The following is a 15,642-nucleotide window of genomic DNA, read 5'->3' on the forward strand; positions in this document are numbered from 1 at the left end:
GCTGCAGGAATGTTCCAATTTTATAGAAAATATCCAGGTACAGATTTTGATGGGTGGAAATAAGTGGGTTTTTCAAGGCTAGTGAGGCAAATGGGTGAAGGTGATCATGTTACATCTGCTTAAATCCACCTTTCCTCTTGTTCCCCCTCTGCTCTGACCCTCTGCCATCACTTTAATCTTATTTTCAGGCTCTTCCTGATCATTGCCATCGCTGTACTTCAGTCCCAGCACCCACACAGGGAATGTGGGGGATGGAAACTCCCCTCCCTTTTCTTTTCTCCCCATTTTAAAACGTTTTAAATGTATTAAGTTTCTCACTGCCACAGCAATCAACACCGAGGCCACTCTCTCTGATCCCAGATAAGATAATTGCTTTTCCTGAGCACCCACATCTCCTCAGTACTAATTTAACCTCCAGAAAACACAGAGAGGAGGAAAAAAAATCCTAATAATTATTGCCTTTTTTAAAAAACCCAAACAGAAACTTCTACACGAGCCTCATTTCAAAGGCAGCAGCTCACGGAGTGGACTTTCACACCTTTTTTCCACACTGTCAATGCCTTTAGTTGAAGTTCTACAGTTAAAAACTCATTAACATGCAGGGAAATGAGGAGGTTATTTGTAAATTCCAAGGGGTTTTACTCCGTTTTACTCCGAAACAATGATAATGAAACATCAAGCAAAGATGACAAGGAAGGTCATCTGTGTGTTCCCAGCACTCAACACCAAGAGGAAAAGACTGGTCTCTTCAATAAAAAATATAAAATAATAATATGTACAGTGCAGATGGAATTATGATCTCAAAAAAAAAAAATCCCCCAAACCCAACATTTTCCTTATTAACATGCTGAGTAAACCAGTTTTTTTGGTAGGTAGCAGCAAAAGCACACCTTCAATAAGCTGTTCTTTCACCCAAACAAGGATTCTCAGCCTCTGATTCCAGTTCATTAATCACGGACAACAGCTCATAATAACAATATGAAATTGCAATTTAAATGCTATTAGCAGGCATGCTGTTAGTGGGAAAGGAGAGCTCTTGGTTGGGAGTATTAAGGTGAGCCTTTGTGTATTAAATAACGCAGCACTGAAAATACAAGTGGAAGAGCCAAGCCCAACTGATCCAGAAAAGTGCCGAGTTGCAGGCCCAGGGATACACTGGATATTCCTCTCATTTATTCCAGCCTCAAAAATCCAGGAAAGAACCCACTGGGGACAGACAATAAGCAACAAAAACTTGGGTGGCAATGGGTACAACAAGGTGAAAAACATTCTGTAAAAGGAACTCCTCGACCAAATAAGACACAGAGAAATTTAAACACAGGTCCTGTAATTTCTCCCATCCATTCCCAGCACTTCCCATATAATTAGGGGGAAGTTCTAAACACTGACCTGGTGTTTCCCTTGCCTTTGGACAGGTTCTCCTGCTCCCAACAAAAGCCCTCTGTTTTTGGGAACTTGGCACCCACGTGCAGGGCACCAAGACACAATTTTGTTGGAAAAAACAGCAAAGCTTGCAGTTCTGGGAAACTTATTTTCCCTGTCCACCCCTTCCACTCCTTTTAACCTGCCAAAACCAAGAATATTCTAAATTCCTAAAGGCATTTGGTTAGAATCTGTGAAAAGGTTTGGCTGAGAATTTCCAGCTCCCTTTATCGCTGGTTTTAAAGGAATATCCCATTATCAATGAAAGCCACTTCCCACTTCTTTTGAGCACAACTCGTCTCCCCAAAAAAGGCTTCATGGGCAGTTTTATTACCACCACCTCCAGAACAGAAAAATCCTTTTAGAGGCCCTGGAAGAACCATCCCACATTGTCCTGGAGCTCCTCAGCGATCCAAGGAAGCGATCCCACAAGCCTTCATTCATCCCAGCAGCCATTCAGTGGCTCTCAAACGATGCAGCTGCATTGCTGGAAAGCTGGGGGGGGGTTTAAATCCAAGGAGCTGAAAGCCTCACTTGTTAAGCCTGAGCCTTCCAAAGCTGAGAACATAATTATTTTTCCAATTTATCACGACTATTCCCTAAATGCAGCGACTGTTGTGTCTCTGCATGTAAAAGACATTCCCGGTGTCTCACTGAGACATGAATTAAAAGTGAATTTAAATTCTCTCCATCACTGCAAAGATCACCCAATACCTGCTTTGGAGCCCTGTTTCAGGAGGCAGGTATTGATCCTGTCACTGAAAAATCCCTATATTTCATCAAATCAAGTTCACCTGCCAATGGAATGGATACATTCCAACGTAAATTCATGTCCAAAGAAAAACTGGAGCGCCAATAACTTACAGAACGTCGTCAGCGAGTGGATTAAATTCAGCACAAATTTACTTGGATTTACAAAGCGTTTTCAGACAAGTTTGGGGCAGAAAAGCCAGCCCCAAAAACCTGCCCGTGGCAGACACAGAAATCCACTTTTCCTGCCAGAAAATCCAGCTCCCAGAACGTGTTTGCTCTGTTATTTTGTGGGTGATGCAGCACTAAAAGGATTTTTAACATCCTAAAACTCCCCTTAGACCCAGCCCAGTGCCAGGCTGTGCTCCCCCATTTCCCTCCTGTCACTGCCCCAACATCAATTCCACCATCAGGCACATCTCCAGTTGTATTTATTGGATATCGAGCCCCCACGAGCTCAGATTTTATTCCACCTTTAATCTATTCGAAAATAAATTAATGTCTTTTTAATCTTTAGCTCCAAGAGCCTTTCCTGTAAATTAAACAGGCGGTTGCCCCTTATTAGATGCTTTTTAATTTTGGAACCAGAGAGAAAAAAAAAAAAAAAAATCAATCCTGCCTCTTTTCTCCCCAACAAATCAAAATTCATTCCACTCCCTATCACGAGCAGGAGGCCAAATCTGCTTTTATTTCAGCTGAATGAGAAGCTGCTCCCACTGAGGAATGTGAATGTAAATTTATTTTGGAGCCAGTGTGCCAGAACACATTTCCTCTCCCTCTAATTGACCTGATTTTACTTTTTTACTCAGGTTTCACACTGAATTCTGAGAAAACATCACCAAGAGTTGACCGACTTTGTAACAACTGGGGAAAAAAAATGTTAAAAATGTCTTCTGGGCCCAAGAATTTTGAGTCAAACTGTCATGGAACCCCAGAATGGGCCCAAGCCCTGCACAGACCAATTTGATTAGGAACTTCAATATTTTCACAGGAACTAACTTATGGAAAAAATAAATTAAAACACTGTGGAAATTTGCTGATGAACAAATTACCCCAACAGAAAAACAACACAACCATTAAAATGCTTCCAGAACCTACCTGTGCATATTCCTTCTCAATTGCAGCTCTTTTCTGACTGAAGGCTCTGAAAGAGGGGGGAAAAAAAAACAAACTCCATTAATACCTAAACCAACCCACCACAAATTCAATTTCCTTCAATTATTTTCTCCAAGCTACACAAGAAACTACCAAGCTTCAGGCTATGCCGTGAGCAAAAGGAAAATCTAATTATATTTAAATTAGTTACACAGTAATTCTGGTGGCACATCAATTAAATAAAAAAAAAAATCCTCAGGAACATCGTCTAATAAGGAATTCTGGACAGGTTCTTTCTCCTCCATCTCACCATGAGGAATATCCACATTCTGATGGGTGTTACAGGCTCACTTTTCCCAACAGGATGTGAAACAAAAATCTAAAAGCATTGTGATTGTTTAAAATTCTTCCCAGAAGATCTGGCCATATTCCAGCTCCAAGGATTAAACTTCCCAAATCCCCCCCCCCCATGTAGCTCAGTGGTACCAAGGGCTGTGACTGACCCATGGAACACCTCAATATGAATAATAAATTATTAAATAATAATAAAAATTACTATTTTGTAAAGTATTCCAAGTATTCCACCTAATATTATAAAACAGTTTCTTTTAGGATCTCCTGTTTCAAATCTCAGTTTAGGAAACACCCGGAACCCAAAATATCCTTTTAAAAGAACTTGGTTTTTGACCAAAATGATAAAGAACCGCACAAATAACTACAAGGAACAACTGAAATGTGCCATAAGTGTTGAAAAGGTGAAAGAAAACAAGCTGCTGCCTTTGGAACCTAAATCTGGAAACTCTTTCTTCTCCAATTCCCAGGTAACTGCAGTGGAAAACATGTAATCAGAGGTAAATTTTCAGGATATTCAGTTTACACCCAACCTGGATACGGAACATTTATTTTACCTGAGGTCTTCCCCCCCATCTGAATCAAATTCCATTTAAACTGATGGCATAACAATGCTGGAAAAGCCTGAGATATCCCTAAAAACCTTCTCCAGGAAAAGTTTTACACCAGGGAACTAAAACAAAATCAGAATCAAATTTACTCCCAAAACTGCCTGAAATCTTGGACTTGGATCGACCACAAGCTCCGGTACAAAGAGAATGGATTTTACAGCAGCACCTCCTTCAATCAGAAATATTTTACATTTTAAATTTTTGTATTTTAAGTAGGGGGTTTACAGAACAGGTGGGCAAGACAGCACATAATTCAATTTACAGTATACCTAAATTTGTGTTGGATCTATGTTTTGATGAATGAACAAAATGGTTAAGTGCAGGTAACATAAAGCTGACTTCATCCTTGGGACAATTTATCCAGGAATCCTTCTACAACAACTATAAATATATAACGAAACAGAACAAAAATCACAGCCTGGAGTAGCCAAATTTCCCAGGAGAAAACTCTTTTGAGCAGGGGAAAAGAAAAGGCTGACTAATAAATGCATCAGGGAGCAAATTCCATGTTTGTATATCTTGATTTATCATGCAAAGCTGGGATGTTCTTTACTGTCACTCAAGATGGAATTTCAAATCCATTCATCTCATGAAACAATTGGGTTTATAAGGCAATGAAATGTTCTCTAACTGTTACTGGTAAGTTTTTAAGACTGTATTTAAATCACCCAGGTCAATTTAATACAACAGGTGCTCTGAAATATTGAGGGATCTTTTTCTATTTTCCTTGCAAATCAGCATAACAATGTGAAGGAGGAGTCAGGTCAGTGGACAATGAGACTTCAAGGAGTTTTCCAACAGAGAAATAGGAGAAACTAGTGCCTGAATGTCTTGGGCTGGCCATCCTTCATGAAAAATCAATATATTAATATTAAAATATACGATAGTGTTATATTTGTCCAGTTGTACAAATCTCAAGATGAAAGTCACACCTTGCACAGTAAAACCAGTTAAACCCAGTGACACCCCGAAAATCAGAAAGGGAATTAGGTGCTGTATGAAAATTTAACTCCACGCAGAGCTATGCAAAAATGGAAACAGACACCCTGTGGTCAGGGTTCTTGAATAAAAGAAGGGGTTAAATTTGCATCAGTGAATGTATTTCCATTTAAAGCTGAGAAATTCAACAAGGCCAGAATCACATTTGAACAAGGTCACAATAAAGGTCCAAAAAACCAAAGGATTAACTGGCAAATTGGTCCAACTCACCCAGCACGAGCAGTTGGGGTTAATACATTTCTTAGGTTATGAACTTTCAGAGCAATTGTTTGGCAAATTTTAATGCCATTAGAAAATCCTTCAGATTTCCACGACCACGCAAAGCACCAGGAAAAGCACAAATTAGTATCCGAAACGTCCAAAAAGAAGGTTGGACTAAAGGAACACACCTTTTTCTGACCTTGACCTGAGAGCCCCCAAGCCCTGTCTAACAAAAGCACAGCTAAAACAAAGTGCTCAGCTTTACAAAGCCTGGATTTCCCAGCTCAGCACAACTGATAGCAGCTGAGTTGACCCTTTCAGTGCCTGAGAGGTGATGAAAGGAGCAGGGGAAAATTAATATTCACACACACTGCACGGGGATGGTGACTCTCCAAAAGGCTTTTTTAAATCCTTTTCAGAGAGGCTACTGAATCAAAACATCATTTTCTCTTTGTTTCATAATCAAAACAGCATTTTCTCTTTGCTTTATGAACTGTCAGCAAGTGAAAGCCACATCAGGTGATGCAGAGCCAGGGAGCAGATCCATAAAGCCCTGATACAATGAGAAAAGGAATGGAAAAAAAAAACCAAAAAGGTAAAGGAATAAACCATTTTCCCTTCTTTCACTATCATGAGTTATTAAGGCAATTTCAAAATTTGGTTAAAAGTGAATTCACCCCATCAAAAATTCTTAGTAAAATACTAAAACACGTTGCTACTGGTTGGTGGATTGAGTCACATTTAAACACTCAAAGAGGTGAATCAGGGAATTTTGAAATATCCAAAAATTCCTAGCTTCCCAGAAGGCAGTTCAAGGATAATTCCTGACAGTTACAACATATGCCAGTGGAAAATTATGACTTTACAACTTGGAGCACAAATGCTCAATGTGAAATCATGTCCAAGCTAACACTATCCTTATTCATTGAGGTGAAAGTACACAGAATTTTCCATTAAAAACATGAAAACTGTTCTGGTTTAAGAAAAAATAGAAGGAAAATAAAAAGGGGAGCAACACCACAAAGCTCCAAAGCCACTATCAAGGTGGAATTGCCACAGCTGGTTTGGTTCCTTTTGTCCCAGTGACAAAAATCACTCCTGAAAAATCTCACTGCCACCTCTGTCCCAGGGAAGACGTGTTCAGGAACACAGGTTGACACTCCCCCCTCCCCCCCGAAAATCCCAATCTACCTCTGAAACAAAATCTGCACACGGGAAGTTAAAACCCAGCCTTAAATATCAATTCTTGCCTCCCTGAACAGGCAGATCTCAGGTGCCTTTTCCAGTGATGAGATGGAATTTATTTCTTGGAAGCAAGGCAAACAGATCCCAATGCACAAGCACCAACCCTGCTGGGGAACAACACCCACTTCCAATATTCCTGTCCCCCATGGCACTGCAATTCCCAGCCTAGCCTGGCTCAAGGCTGGAGTGATCCTGGGCAGGACTTGGCATTTGCCTTTGTTGACCTTCCCGAGGCTGTGCCAGCCCCTGTCACCCAAGGTCACCCTGGACATGGCCCTGCCTCCAGCACATCAACCTGCTCCCCAAATTTAACACTCCTTAAGCTGCCCAGAGCTCCATCCCACCATGGCCACGGGGTGTCTGTTTCCATTTTTGCATAGCTCTGCGTGGAGTTAAATTTTCATACAGCACCTAATTCCCTTTCTGATTTTCGGAGTGTCACTGGGTTTAACTGGTTTTACTGTGCAAGGTGTGACTTTCATCTTGAGATTTGTACAACTGGACAAATATAACACTGTTTTAGAAATCATTAACTTATATTTTAATGTTAATATATTGATTTTTCATGATCCATGTCCTTTCTGGAGTCATGGATCCAGCACAGACCTCTGAGGGACACCCAGAGGTGTCTGAGGGACACATCCAGAGCCAGCTGGACTTTGCAGCGCTGCTCCCCACCGCTTCCAACAGGGAAGTCCGGCCAATTTTCCGCCCCCTTATCAGTCCCCGTGTCCCTGACGTGGCCATAAAGGTGCTCCAGGACACTGTGTCAAAGGTAACATGTTCTCCCTGCCCACATTCCCAGTTTTCCCAGAAGGCAATCGGACCCAATTCACCCTTGGCTGCTCCGAATCACCTTCTTGCCCCTCCAGTAAATGACTTCTTGAGAAAGAAGCCTTGAAAGAAGCTTTGAAAATGGTTTCTGAGAGTTTTTGCTCCGTAATATTTCCAAGAAGCAAGGGAAAGCCAGGCAGCCTCCTTCCAGCAGAAACGGGTATGGAATTCACCTTTCTCCAGCCATCAGGAAGTTCCCTGATCACCATGAGCCTTCAAAGATGACTGGACCATCTCACTGCCCCTCTGGAGTGTGAATAAGCTCAAACCCTGCAGTGCACCTGCATTTCCAGGAACGTTTGATCCCAGCTTGGTGTAGGTTTGGCTGGGATGGAGTTAATGTTCTGCACAGTGGCTGGGTTGGGATTTGTGCTGGGAACACAAAGTTCAGAGCAGAGATACTAAGGGATGGTTTGTTATTGCTGAGCAGGGCTTGCCCAGCTCAAAGCCTTCTCTGCTCCTCACACCACAGAACCACAGGGCTGGGTTGGAAGGGACCTTAAAGATCGATAGTTCCATGCCCTGCCATGGGCAGGGACACCTTTCACTAGCCCAGGGTGCTCCAAATCCCCTGTCCAACCTGGCCTTGGACACTTCCAGGGATGGGGTAGCCACAGCTTCTCTGGGCAGCAACTTCCCACCAATGAGTGGCTGGGAGTGCACAAGAAGTTAAGAGTGGAGACACCCAGGTCAGCTGAGCCCAACTGACCCAGGGACATCCCAGACCACGTGGCATCATGCTCAGCAATAAAAGCTGGGGGAAGAAGGAAAGGGGAATGTTTGGAGTGATGGCATTTGTTTTCCTAAGTCACAGAATCTTAGGATCACTGAGGTTGGAAAAGCCCTCCCAGCCCATGGAGTCCACCCCATGCCCGATGCCCACCTTGTCCCCAGCCCAGAGCACTGAGTGCCACCTCCAGGCCTTCCTTGGACACCTCCAGGGGTGGGGACTCCACCACCTGCCTGGGCAGCCCCTTCCAAGGCCTGATCACCCTTTCCAGCAAGAAATTCCTCCTGATGTCCAACCTGACCCTCCCCTGGCACAGTTGGAGGCTCTGTCCTCTCCTCCTGTCCCTTGTTCCCTGGGAGCAGGACACCCCCCGGCTCCCCCCTCCTGTCAGGGAGTTGCAGAGCCAGAAGGTCCCCCCTGAGTCTCCTTTTCTCCAGGTTGAGCCCCCCCAGCTCCCTCAGCTGCTCCAGCCCCTTCCCCAGCTCCGGTCCCTTCCCTGGACACGCTCCAGCCCCTCAACATCCTTCTCCACTACACCTGATGGATCCTGGTTTTCCTGGGAATGGTTGAGCCCCTGCCTGCCCAGGGGAAGTGAGGAATGAATTCTTTACTTTGCTTTACCTATTCAGCTGTTTTTCTCTCAATCCACAAGTTCTCTCACTCTCACCCATCCGATTCTCCTCCCCATCTCACTGAGAGGGGAATGAGGGAGTCCCAGGGCAAAGCTGAGCTGATGGACTGGGATAAACCAGATACTGAATTAAAACACCCTTTGAAATTCCAGCTGCCACTACAAAATAAAAAAGAAGCAACCCTGAAACACTTGGGAGGAGGGAGGGGGGTCAAATTGTTTCCCCCCCCTTGCAGGAAAACAGGATTTCTCAAGGCATGCCAACGTTCTTGTTTGGTTTAATTCAGTACTTTTATCTGGATTCTCCTCCCACTTTCCCCAGTAAGATGAAAAATGCAGCCCAGTGGATCAATGCACAACGGAACAAGTGCTTTGTTTTTAATTTGAGGACAGGTGTGTCACTAACAAAGGCACAACTGAATCCACAAGTACTTGAGGCAACATAAATCATCCCCGTGGCTCCGCTCAGGGCAGGGGTTGGCAATAAACGCTGAGATAAGATAACACAGCAGCAGCTCCATTCCTAATGAGGGACTCCAGGAACACCATCTAAGCAGATTAATATTCCCTCCCCGTGTCCAGCAGAGACAAAGACAACATACCTGGAGCAGTAATTAATCTAGAGAAATTATTCCCCATGACAAGGCTCTCAGGCACTGCCTGAATCAGGCTCCTCTTTGTGGTTTCCTGTTGACTGAATGTTTTCAAAGAGCTGCATAAAATTCTGAGGGTCTGAAGGGTAAATTATTTTCCAGAAAAACTCTGATTTTATACAAGTTATTCATACCCAGGCTACAGAAAGCAGAGCAGCAGCCAGAGTACAACAACCCAGCGTATTCAAATTTGGAATGTGATTTATAAAATCACAGAATGGTTGGGGTGGGAAGGGACATTAAGGATCATCCAGTTCCACCCCTCTGCCATGGGCAAGGACACCTTCCACTAGAGCAGGTTGCCTTGGGCACTTCCAGGGATGGGGCAGCCACAGCTTCTCTGGGAAATCCATTCCAGGGCCTCACCACCCTCCCAGGGAAGAACCTCCTCCTAAAATCTAACCTAAACCTACTCCTTTTAGCTCAAATCCTTTTCCCCTTATCACAAAGTACCCACAGCTTCAAATTCCAAGGTTTTTGTAGGTTGGGGAGTTCACACCATTACACAAAAGACTGGCTTTCCTTTTTCCAAGCCAAACTCCTCCCAACACATCAACTGCTGCCTGGGATACAGCAGGAGAACCATTCCCACCATTCCATGCCTGGAGCATCTCAAAATCTCCATCAGCTTGGTGATTCCACACTATTATCTGCAGAGAACTGGATAGTTCTCCATGTTTTTCCAGCTTTCCATAAAGTTCTGACCTGGCATCAGCAGGGAAAAAGGAAAAGCATGAGAAGGAACGACCCCTCTTTCCCCTCACACCCACAGCACAGGCCTGGTCCACTTCCAAGGGACATCTACTGCAAAACAGGACAAAAGGATGGTGGGAGTGGGTTAAGTGGCCTTGCAGAGGGAATTCTGGCCTCTTAAACAATGGCAATAATACCAGCATTAATGTCTGGATCATGTCTGTGATCCTCTTCCCAGGATATTTCCCTGCCCCTTGAGCCACCTGAATAGTTCTGGAGCTGCAAAGCTTAAAGATTTGGAACTCGAATACCCCAGCCAGCACTGGCTGGTTTTGGTGATATTTCTGCAGTTTCAGGGTGCTCCTTTTATTTATAACTTATCCAAAACTCATAAGAGACCAACCCAGCTTTTATCCCGACAAATACTCTGGTTTTCCAACCTCACTTCGTGGTGTCCATTCACTGTAGCTACTGTTCAGAAATAAAGTACCTTTTAACACCTGCTAAATCTCACACTCGTTTAATAAATGCACCTAAAGGAGATGACCTGGAATCCTGGTGCCTCCAATTATTTTCTGGATAGCTGGATTCCATTTAAACATCCCCAAATTTCAGCCAGTGCTGACTCTCTAAGCCTTGACTTGCTCTTGCAAAAAGGCAACTGAAGAAATTCCAAAGGAGAAACTCACTTTTATTTAATTTAAGAGCAGAGTCTCCAGTGCCCCAAAGTACTTTAAATTCCTTTTCAGCCACTCCAAGAAACAACAACAATAAAAAAAAAAATCACCAGAAGTCACGTTACAGCAAATCACAGCTTTGATGTTTGGTTTTAAAAATAACAACCTCTCCTTTGTTCAACGGTTTGACATCACCTGAACAAAATGATCTCTTCCTAGAAAGGTGACTGTTTTACATGCACAGTTACCTGCCAGGTTTATGCTACTCCTTTATAAACAAGCAATTCCCCAGCCTTCTTATCAAAGAGCAGAAGTTCCACGGCAGGTTTCAATAATATCAGCACTATTACTATTTATTGCCTTTGCTGCTGAAGACTTTGTCCCACCCATTAAATAAACTCTACACTAAGTCACTGTGTTGGACATTTGGTAGCATTGTTCGAACACAGTTCTGCTGCCTGGATTTTGGTCTCCAGTCTAACTTGCCATCTCATATATTAAACAACCATCCTTTCCCTTCAGCTTGGAGATGATGTGTAGAATTCCCCCCCCCCCCAAGTCCTGCAGAAATATCTTCATCAAAATTCACATCACAGCATTACCTTGGCTCTTCTTTCCAATGCATCAGTTTAGATGAAGATTTTCCCTGCAACGACTGAGAGGGGAGATAAAAATGGGGACTACTGGACTCCTTTCCCTGTCTCCCCCACTGCCTTGGAAAATGTCCTGCTGCTCCCAAACCCATTATCCCCCCATTTTTCTCCTCCTCATGTCTCTGACCAGCTGTAGATGGAACTGATATTAGGGTTGGACTCAATGATCTTAGAGGTCTTTTCCAACCTAAACAATTCCATGATTTTATTATATTGTCCTTCAGCACCCAAGCAAAGCTTCCATATTCCTCCTTTACTTCCCACCTCTTTCAAACCTTGCCAGTGTCCTTCAGTTTCTTGCTCAGCCTGGTCAAAATTCCTGAGCTCCCCACACAACGGGATGCTTTGCTCCTTAGCTTTCTGGGAGTCTTCCTTAGGAAAACTCGGCTAAAACCACCAATCCAAGCATATTCCAAGCATATTCCCCCTTCCTGGCTGCTTCCCAGGAGGTTCTGCCCACCAGCTGCACGAACAAGCTCAATTCTGCTCTCTCCTGACAGGGATCCTCCAGGCCCTGGAGTCAATTTGTGGTCACAGCAGCCCAAGCCCCACTAGTCCGGACAGGATTCCCAAAAGCCAGTTGCCAGCCTTCCTCCCATGGCAAGCACGGACAACGTGGAGTCCTGACACCACAAACATCTCAACACAGCACAGATGTGGCCTCAGGGCCAAGACTTTGAACAAGAACACACCAACACAAGGCTGCAAGATCCCACCAGCTGTGCAAGCACAAACCCCAGGAGAACAAACTCCAAACCAGACGAATTTTTGCCCACAGTGAAGCTCCTGGATGCAGCACGAGAAGCCAGGGATGCTTCCTGCTGGAGGATCAGCTCGAGGTTTGGCTGATCTCAGCAAGGACATCTTTACAACTCCTGAAGCACAAATATTTGGGACATCAAAGAACTCTTTGCTGGTTGAGTCAAGGAGTTCAGCTCTCCCTCCTCACCTCCGTGTACTTCTCTGGGAAATACAAAAGAAATAAAAGTGGACTCTTTTTTTTTTTTAAACTTGTCTTTCATACACATGCTCTGCACTGTCTCCTCTTTAGTCTCACTCTTAAAATACTCAGCTCTTCCTCACAAAGTCCTGCAGAAAGGGAGGAACTGGCAGATCAAACATCCTGTAACACACCGGAGCTCTTCTCTCCTCTATAAATTCCTCACCACGACACATCTCTCTATTTTCAGTGTTCCCTGAGCAAGCACGAGCCCCAACATCCACCACTTTTATAGCCAAGTACACACTGATACCGTGCTGATTCAGCTCCTCCAGGACATTCTACCACCCTGAGGAGCCCTACTATCTCCTTTTGCTCCCCACAGGATTTACAGGAACTCACCAACCACATCCAGCTCAGTATCTCTGTGCTGCAATTAAAAGCTTGTTCCTCCCTCGACTAAAACTCCTCATCTCCCACAGCTCTGCTGCAATTTGTCCCTTGCAATGTTTGCTCTTTCAATCACCACTTCTGCTCCACCAAGATAAACTACACTGGAGGAAAATTCCCCTGAATGTCAATAGAAGTGTTAGAGCTGAAAATGTTTCTAACCACGTGCAGAACGTAATGATTTAAAGCAGTACGCAGCAAATTATACGGCAAATATTGTCCCTATCAAGGAATCAGAGTTGTGCCTGATATGTCTGGGTCAAAACCAATCTCCTGCCTTTCCTGGTGGATTCACTGCAAGTGTTTTATTCCACTTTTCACACACAATTTTCAGTCTCTAAATCAGCCTCCTGCCGTCCTTTCAAGCAATTTTAGGGACTACTGTTCTAACCCTACTCAAAGGAGTAAAATACTAAGATTTCCACGCCCACAGTGAGCAGAGAAACGAGATCCTGCTTTGAAACACAAAACCCGGTCTAACCTTGAATTTCTTGACTTCAGAAGTTCTCACACACAGAACAGCTCAGGCTGGAAAAGACCTTGAAGATCACCACTCCCTGCTCTTCAAAAATTCAAATTTTACAAGTGGCCCTTCCTCAAAAGCCCATTTCTATCTTTGTTTGCTCCTCTAGTTTAACTGATGCACTTAAAATGTGCAACAGCTCCACACAATGTGTTGGGAAGTCACCACTTTTAGCAGGACATTAAGAGGTCAATCACAACTGGGATAGGCCAGGGGTGGAATTTTAGGTGCTCCTTATAAGGTTCATCTTGGTGATGCTCCCAACACAAGCTTTTAAAACAGTGCTCAGCCAAGTTTATTTGATTTAACCCGAAATATTAACACACAGGCAAATTGCTTCAGCGTGACAGGACAAACCCACAAACAAACTGGAGATAGCTGGGATTTTTATCACCACAAGCTCCCAATTTGTGAGAATTTAAACTCCTTTTTAAACTATCGAATATGACAAAGCAATTCCCCCCCCCGTTTGCTTTTGAGCTCAGATTTTATTCATCATTTTTAACATCCTAATCCAATTTACGGACGATAAATTTAATGGTAAACCATGAAACATCTTCGCCTGAGAAGCGACCCTGTGGCGACGCAGCGAGAAAAAAATTCCAGACAACATTCAGGAGCGAGCAATGTAGTGCCCATAAATCACATTACTGTACAGTTTGGGATTAGGATGAGTTGCCACTGGCAACAGAGCCAAAAAAAAAAATCAATTCTGTCACTATATATAGAGAATTCTTGTAACCTCAAATGCAGCCAATGCTTTCAGCAATTTGTCTCAGAGAAGTATTAGCAGGGCCAGCGTGTGAGCAGAGGAACATGACATCCACACACAAAACAAGGCTAAAACAATGGAGTTTTTCCTTTGGCGGAATTAAAGAAAACAAAAAAGGGAGAGCCCAGAAAGCTGCTGGGGAGGGGGTGAACATTCATTCCCCCTTTTCAAAACACAAGCGCCGCCTCCGGATGGAATTAATGAAAAATACGAAGATTGGGGCTTAACTGTATTGCAAAGGATCACTAACGAGGGGCTGTTTTAAATGGGAAACTAAGCAAACATTAGGGAGAGAGACAATTTTGACCAACACAAAGGTGCTTTTTCTACGGCTCCCCCAGCCCTGATTCATCACATCCAAGGCATTTCCTTTTTAGAGGAAAAACTAGGATCTGGGAATTCAGCTGGAGCGTTCAGAACACAGGGATCTGAGGAGCTCCTTTGATCCCCATTTGCTGAACAGCAAGAAGCCAAGGCACATTTCAGCAGCCACTTCTTTCACATCCAGGAGCTGCCAAATGTTTTGTAGCAGCAACAGCCACCTTGGAGCTCTTCCTTTGCTCAGCTGTCACGTTTTAGGAATCTTGACAGTGCCACCCAGGTGCATTACAATGGCTTTTCTCCTTTCTACTTTTAATACAGGCACTTCATTTTAAAATGACGCCCTTCACAAGGTTCCATTGTCAAATTCTGGATTTTAATGCACCAGACAGGTAATAATAATTACTATAATGGGGTTTTTTTCCTCAAAGCACAATCCTCTAAGAATACCGTACGTGCACTGTTATTTTTTGAGTTAGTAAAATGTAACAGCTCAGTGAAAATATGTGGCTCAATTTCTAAAATCTCTGTGTAGATACATCAGAATCACAGAATCACTGAGGTTGGAAGAGACCCAGATCTGAGATCAGAGTCCAACCTGTGACCCAACACCACCCCAGTAACCAGACCATGGAAGCCCAACACAGGATGATCTTCCCTGAGGGAAAAACAAAGCTCAGGTCCTTAACTGGAAATAAAGAATCACTTTGGAAAAAAAACTAAATTGGAAATTTGTGAGTGAAAACAGTACTTTTGGGGAGCAGGAATACGATGCAGTTAAGAGTGGTTTTCCTGAATTAAAAGCTCCAGGAAAACCAGAACAGGGTTGTTAATACAGGTAATCATGGAATCATAGAAGGGTTTGGATCGGAAAGGACCTTAAAGATCATTAATTCCACCCCCTGCCATGGGCAGGGACACCTCCCACTAGTCCAGGTTGCTCCAACCTGGCCTTGGACACTTTCAGGGATGGAGCAGCCACAGCTTCTCTGGGCAACCTGGGCCAGGGCCTCCCCACCCTCATAGGGAAGAACTCCTTCCCAGTATCCCATCTAACCCTGCCCTCTGGCAGTTGGAAGCCATTCCCTGTG

General features: G+C 43.8%; 1 protein-coding gene across 2 annotated transcripts in view; it reads right to left on the reverse strand.

Moving 5' to 3' along the window:
* Positions 1-15,642, reverse strand: part of FCHSD2 (FCH and double SH3 domains 2) — a 112,024-nt gene that overhangs the window by 82,910 nt on the left and 13,472 nt on the right. For both annotated transcript variants that reach the window (XM_027660012.1, XM_027660013.1), the window contains exon 3: positions 3,271-3,316. In XM_027660012.1, the coding sequence (XP_027515813.1) occupies positions 3,271-3,316 (46 nt within the window). The remainder of the gene's footprint in view (positions 1-3,270; positions 3,317-15,642) is intronic.

The sequence above is a fragment of the Corapipo altera genome, unplaced genomic scaffold, assembly GCF_003945725.1.
Source record: "Corapipo altera isolate COAL_440 unplaced genomic scaffold, ASM394572v1 74, whole genome shotgun sequence".
Lineage (NCBI taxonomy): Eukaryota > Metazoa > Chordata > Aves > Passeriformes > Pipridae > Corapipo > Corapipo altera.